General features: G+C 66.5%; 1 protein-coding gene and 2 non-coding genes across 3 annotated transcripts; all 3 read right to left on the bottom strand.

The window, feature by feature from the left end:
- Positions 1–860: 860 nt before the first annotated feature.
- On the bottom strand, positions 861–6,145 carry RPS11 (ribosomal protein S11). Its single transcript, XM_075414413.1, has 5 exons — positions 6,058–6,145; positions 5,742–5,873; positions 3,881–3,956; positions 2,522–2,651; positions 861–1,036 (listed from the first exon to the last, which is right to left on the bottom strand). The coding sequence occupies exons 1-5, from the start codon at positions 6,070–6,072 to the stop codon at positions 913–915; spliced, it is 477 nt and encodes a 158-aa protein (XP_075270528.1). The 5' UTR covers positions 6,073–6,145; the 3' UTR covers positions 861–912.
- On the bottom strand, positions 1,486–1,577 carry LOC142364352 (small nucleolar RNA SNORD35). Its single transcript, XR_012766253.1, has one exon. It is a non-coding gene; the product is annotated as a small nucleolar RNA SNORD35 (small nucleolar RNA).
- Positions 3,679–3,771, bottom strand: LOC142364353 (small nucleolar RNA SNORD35). The gene has a single exon (XR_012766254.1). It is a non-coding gene; the product is annotated as a small nucleolar RNA SNORD35 (small nucleolar RNA).
- Positions 6,146–6,502: the final 357 nt, after the last annotated feature.

Genomic DNA, 6,502 nt, shown 5'->3' with positions numbered 1-6,502 from the left:
GCACTCTCCATTTTAAAACCATGTCACCACCGAGATGATTTAGCAGGACACACAGACTTCATCCCTTCTTGCCACCACCATCACCAAGCGGCCCCGGGAAGCGTCTCCCGTACGCGGGCCGTCAGCCGCGTCCTCATGACCCTTTGGAGCCATCGGTTGGCATGGTGCTGTTTCACAGAACGGAATGAGGGAAGGGTTTGGGTGGGAAGGGACCTTCCAAGGCCACCCAGGCCACCGGCAGGGGACATCTCCAGCTGGGTCAGGGTGCTCAGAGCCCCGTCCAGCCTGGCCTGGGATGTCCCAGGGATGGGGCATCTCCCACCTCTCCGGGCAGCCTGGGCCAGGGCCTCACCACCCTCATTGTAGAAATTTTCCTCCTCTACCCAGTCTGCTCCGTGCTCCTGCCCTGGAACGCGAGGCGCGGGAGCAGAGACGCGAGGCCGGCGTCCTCGGCCGGAGCGTGCCGGCCCCACGCCCGGGGACCTCAGGGTGTTTCTGCGAAGGGCACGACGCCCCTCCTCATCCTCACCCAAACTCCCTCGCAGAAACCCCGGGCTGTCCGGACTCCCACCAGCACGACGCCTCGCGTTTCCCCAAGAGGAGTGCGGCGTCTCACAGAATCACAGCATGGTAGGGGTTGGCAGGGCCCTCTGTGGGTCATCCAGTCCAACCCCCCTGCCCAAGCAGGGTCACCCAGAGCAGGCTGCACAGGACCTTGTCCAGGTGGGGCTGGAATATCTCCAGAGAAGGAGACTCCACAGCCTCCCTGGGCAGCCTGTTCCAGTCTCGCCCACCCGCGCAGTCCGGCGCGGCCACGCGTGCTGCGCACCCCCACGTGACTTCAGACCACACACACGGCGTGAAGTCTTTACAGAAGCTTTATTTGTCCTGCACATTGTCCACACGCCGCTTCTAGAACTTCTGGAACTGCTTCTTGGTCCCGGCAGCCTTCGTGACTTTGAGGACGTTGAAGCGGACAGTCTTGCTGAGGGGACGACACTCCCCCACGGTGACGATGTCCCCGATCTGGACGTCCCTGCAAGGACACCAACCGGCATTTCAGCGGCTCCGAGCGGTGTCTGCGTCGCGCGATGCCACCGCGGCCCCGAGCGACCTCGGGGGCCCCACGCTGCGGAGCGGGGTCTGATCGCGAGCGCTGCCACGGTGAGCGCGCCCCAGGAGCGGCCGTCGCCCCCCGGCCTCGGAGCCCCTCACTCCGCACCGAGCGCAGACTCGGGGCCAGGGCGAGGGCTGAGCACCGAGGGGAAACCCTTCGGAGACGGGGAGCTGCCCTCACAGCCAGACACGGGCTCCAAGCCCTTCTCCAGGCGCTGCTGGAGGCCCCACACGCTCCACAGACGGGCTGAGGAAACACGTGGGAGACGAGAAGCCCACCACCCTCCGACCCCGGCGCTCCCTTCGGAAGCACCCGCGCTTTTGTCCCCTCCCAGTCGCTGTGACGCTGTCCTGCAGGCCTGGAACCCGCCTCACGGTTCAGCAATCGCCACTGGCACTGTCAGCACCCCCCGCACCACCGGGGACTCTGAAGACCATCGTGAGTTCAGACATCACCACCGCTACGCGCAGGTTCCAGGCCAGAAACCGCAATAACACCACACATGTCACAGCATCCCAGCATGGGGGGGTTGGCAGGGACCTCTGCGGGTCCCCCAGCCCAACCCCCTGCCCAAGCAGGGTCACCCAGAGCAGGGGGCACAGCACCGCGGCCAGGGGGGCTGGAATATCTCCAGAGAAGGAGACTCCACAGCCTCCCTGGGCAGCCTGGGCCAGGGCTCCGGCACCCTCAGAGGGAAGAAGTTCTTCCTCGGGTTCAGCTGGAGCTTCCTGTGCCTCAGTTTGTGCCCGTTGCCCCTTGTCCTGTCGCTGGGCACCACTGGAAAGAGTCTGGCCTCGTCCTCCTGACCCCCCCCTGCAGATATTTAGAGGCATTTCGAAGGTCCCCTCTCAGCCTTCTCTTCTCCAGGCTGAACAAGCCCAGCTCCCTCAGCCTCTCCTCGTAGCAGAGATGCTCCAGTCCCCTCCTCATCCTCGCAGCCCTGCGCTGGACTCTCTCCAGTAGCTCCTCATCTTTCTTGAACTGGGGAGCCCAGCACTGGACCCAGCACTGCAGATGGGGCCTCCCCAGGGCAGAGCAGAGGGGCAGGAGAACCTCCCTTGACCTGCTGCCCACACTCCTCCTCATGCACCCCAGGATCCCATCGGCCTTCTTGGCACCCAGGGCACGCTGCTGGCTCATGGTCACCCTGTCGTCCCCCAGCACTCCCAGTCCCTCTCCCAGAGCTGCTCTCCAGCAGGTCCCCCCCAGCCTGTCCTGGTGCCTGGGGTTGTTCCTCCCCAGCGCAGGACCCTGCGTCACCCCAGCGCACGCTGGCGGCAGCTTCCGGGCAGAGGCCGAGGTCAGCGCTGTGACAGCGTGCACGTACACACGCGTGTATCGGCACACACGTGTACGAGCCACGCGGGGCTCGCCCAGCTCCGCTCCGCGGGGACCCGCACGCACCTGAAGCAGGGGGAGAGGTGCACGGACATGTTCTTGTGGCGCTTCTCGAAGCGGTTGTACTTGCGGATGTAGTGCAGGTAGTCCCGACGGATGACGATGGTGCGCTGCATCTTCATCTTGGTCACCACGCCTGGGCGGCAGAGGAGGGGGGGACGCGAGAGCCACGCGCGTCAGCACGCACCGACCCTCGGCAACCGGGGCTGGAGATTCTGGGGGTCAGCGGGAACTAACGGGGATTTTTAGCAGGGCTGCGCGAGGGGATCAGCGCGGTGTCTGACACCCGAGGGCGGTTCCTGTCCATCCCAGCAGTTTCTCCTTATTTCATAGAATCATTCAGGTTGGAAAAGACCTCCAAGATCAAGTCCAACCACCAACCCAGCCCCACCACGCCTGCTAAACCCTGTCCCCAAGGGCCACAGCCACACGGTGTCTGAACCCCTCCAGGGACGGGGACTCCCCCACCGCCCTGGGCAGCCTGGGCCATGCCTGACCACTCTTCCAGTGAAGACATTTTTCCCAATCTCCAACCTGAACCTCCCCTGACGCAGCTCGAGGCCATCGCCTCTTGGCCTTTTCTCCTCTGGCAGGAGATGGGGATAGCCGGGGAGGTGGAGATGGCAGAAGAAGATTGGGACAGCAGGAGGAGAAGGTAATGGCAGGGAGATGGAATCACAGAATCCTTCAGGTTGGAGAAGACCTCTAAGATCACCAAGTCCAACTGTCAACCCAAGCCCACCATGCCTGCTCAACCATGTCCCCAAGGGCCACATCTACAAGGTTTCTGAACCCCTCCAGGGACGGGGACTCCCCCACTGCCCTGGCAGCCTGGCCAAGGCCTGACCGCTCTTCCAGGACAGAAATTTTTCCCAATCTCCAACCTGAACCTCCCCTGGCTTTTTTTAATTTACCTACGGAGCTGTGAGACGGGCTTTGGGGGTGCGCTGGTGTTCTGGCAGGGTGGAGGGGCTTCTCCTTCCACCTTACTGCCAGGTGACAAATCTCTATTACAAAACAATTTCTCTCGCCTTTTTCTAAGACCTCCTACGCGCAGCGCGACACACGCCCTCGAGCCACCGCTCCCCGCTGCTGCGCTACGCCGACGTCTGCGCCGCGGCGCGGCACCTCGGGAAGGGATCGCTGCCCGCAGCCGGTCCTTTCACCGCGCATCAGCAAAGCCGTGCGGCGTTGTCGTCAAGGCCCCTTCACCGCGGGGCTTGGCAGACCATCGTGAGAGAAAGGCATCACGTGCAGCTCAAGGACCGCAGCGGGTTCCAGGCAGCTCCCGGCCGACGCTCGCAGCTCGGGGGCTGCGACCGCTGCGCCTGCAGCCCGAGTCCCCGCGGAGCCTCCGCGACTCACCCGACAGGATGCGGCCACGGATGGAGACGTTGCCGGTGAAGGGGCACTTCTTGTCGATGTAGGTGCCCTCGATCGCCTGCGCAGAGGAACGAGCGTCGGCGTTGGGACGGACAAACAGCTCAGGCGGCACCGACGCCCACAGCCGCCTGCGAGCTGCTGCCTCTGCGGGACCCTCAGGGGTTTCGGGGGGCTGGGGGAAGCTGGGGCCCTCACAGGTCCCAGGGTGGGAGCTGGGGCTCTCGTGGCTTTCGGGGCACATGGGGGGGGAGCCGGGGCCCTCACAGCTTTCAGGGTGTGGGGTGGGGGGGTTGGGGCCCTCACGGCTTTCAGGGTGTGGGGTGGGGGGGTTGGGGCCCTTATGGGCTCTGGTGAATGGGGTGACGGGAGCCAGGGCCCTCACGGCTTTTGGGGCACATGGGGGGGAGCCAGGGCTCTCATGGGCTCTGGTGCATGGGGTGGGGGGGTCGAGACCCTCACAGGTCCCGGGATGGGGGGAGGGTCGAGGCCCTCACAGCTTTTGGGCATGGTGGTGGTGGGGGGAGCCAGGGCCCTCATGGGTTCCAGGGTGCGAGCTGGGGCCCTCGTGGCTTTTGGGGCATGGTGGGGGGGGAGTCGGGGCCCTCACAGCTTTCAGGGCGTGGGGTGGAGGAGTTGGGACCCTCACGGGCTCCAGTGCGCCGGGATGTGAGCTGGGGCCCTCACGGTTTTTGGGGCACATGGGGGAAGCCAAGGCCCTCATTGGCTCTAGTGTGGGCAGGGAGACCTGGGGTCCCCACAGCTTTCAGGGCATGGGGTGGGGGGGCCAGGGCCCTCATGGGTCCTAGGATGGGGAAGATGGGGCCCTCACGCGTCCCAGGATAGGGGGGGCCAGGGCCCTCATAGCTTTTGTGGCATGGTGGTGGGAGAGCCGGGGTCCCCACAGCTTTCAGGGTGTGGGGTGGGGGGGTCGGGGCCCCCACGGGTCCCAGGTTTGATGGGGCCAAGGCCCTCACGGGTCCCCGCATGAGGGGGACCTGGGCCCTCATGGCTTTCAGGGCGTGGGGTGGGGGGGTCAGGGCCCTCACAGGTCCCAGGATGGGGGGGGCCGGGGCCCTCATGGCTTTTGTGGCATGGTGGTGGGAGAGCTGGGGCCCTCACGGGTCCCAGGATGGGGGGCGGAGCCAGGGCCCTCACGGGCTCCAGGGCAGGGGAGTGTGAGCCGGGGCCCTCACGGTTTTCGGGGCATGGGCTCGGGAGCCTGGGGCCCCCACAGATCCCGGGATGGGGGGGGTCGGGACCCCCACGGGTCCCAGGTTTGGGGGGCGGGGGGGGTCGGGGACCCCCACGGGTCCCAGGTTTGGGGGGTGGTGGGGGGGGTCGGGGACCCTCACGGGTCCCAGGTTTGGGGGGTGGGGGGGGGGGGTCGGGGACCCTCACGGGTCCCAGGTTTGGGGGGTGGGGGGGTGGGTCGGGGACCCTCACGGGTCCCAGGTTTGGGGGGGGGGGGGGGGGTCGGGGACCCTCACGGGTCCCAGGTTTGGGGGGGGGGGGGGTCGGGGACCCTCACGGGTCCCAGGTTTGGGGGGTGGGGGGGGGGGTCGGGGACCCTCACGGGTCCCAGGTTTGGGGGGTGGGGGGGGGGGGGTCGGGGACCCTCACGGGTCCCAGGTTTGGGGGGTGGGTCGGGGACCCTCACGGGTCCCAGGTTTGGGGGGTGGGGGGGGGGGGTCGGGGACCCTCACGGGTCCCAGGTTTGGGGGGCGGGGGGTCAGGACCCTCACAGGTCCCAGGTTTGGGGGGGCCAGGGCCCTCACGGCTTTTGTGGTGTGGTGGGAGACGGGGCCCTCCCGGCTTTCGGGGGAGAGCCCCGGCCCCGCCTCACCTCCTTGGGGGTCTTGAATCCCAGGCCGATGTTCCTGTAGTAGCGGGGCAGCTTCTCCTTACCGCCCTCGCCCAGCAGCACCCGCTTCTTGTTCTGGAAGATGGTGGGCTGCTTCTGGTAGGCCCGCTCGGTCTGAGGGGGGAGAGCGGAGCGTCACCGGCCGCGCCCGGGGCCCGGTACCTCACGGAGAACCCCCCCCCCGCCCGGGGCCGCGCCGCAGCCCCCGACCCCCGGCGGCGCTGGGAGGGGTCCCGGGGTGCGGTCCCGGAGGTCCCGGGGGATTCGCGGCCTGGTCCCGGCCCCGCGCAGCGCCCACCTGCGCGTCCGCCATCTTGGGCTGCGCGGCGGAAAAGAGACCAGACCGCGCGCGCTGCGCCGCTTATCCCGGGGGCGGGGCGGGGGGCGGAAATGACGTCACGGCGGGCGGCACTTCCGGCGCGGCGCTGAGGGGAGGCGGGCGGCGCTGCTCGGCCTGGGGCGGAGCAGGCGGTGGGTGGGGTCTGAGGACTGTGAGAAGCTTGAAACTATAACCGAGGCGCTTTACTATTTTATAGTTTTTAATAGCGATTATTATTGCGGTTTGCATTCCCGCACTCAGAGCGGTCTGACGGTGTGGCTGTTGTACCGGCCCCCCTTCCTATTAAGGAGTGTAGCGGGTGGATGTAGGCACAAATTATCAATTAGCTGTTGGAATAATTTAGTGAAACAAAAGCGGTCGTGGTTCCCAGCGAATATTTGGGATAACTGCAGGGTGAAAATAA

The sequence above is a fragment of the Opisthocomus hoazin genome, chromosome 1 (genome assembly GCF_030867145.1).
Source record: "Opisthocomus hoazin isolate bOpiHoa1 chromosome 1, bOpiHoa1.hap1, whole genome shotgun sequence".
NCBI classification, from domain to species: domain Eukaryota; kingdom Metazoa; phylum Chordata; class Aves; order Opisthocomiformes; family Opisthocomidae; genus Opisthocomus; species Opisthocomus hoazin.
Note: the sequence above shows the minus strand (reverse complement) of the source record. Positions and strands in the feature narration are given on the sequence as shown.

Coding starts and splice junctions, on each gene's coding strand:
- RPS11 (XM_075414413.1), bottom strand. Junction 3,957..5,741: donor GATTCAAGACCCCCAAGGAG/GTGAGGCGGGGC, acceptor TCCTCTGCGCAG/GCGATCGAGGGCACCTACAT. Junction 1,037..2,521: donor CACCTCTCCCCCTGCTTCAG/GTGCGTGCGGGT, acceptor GTGTCCTTGCAG/GGACGTCCAGATCGGGGACA.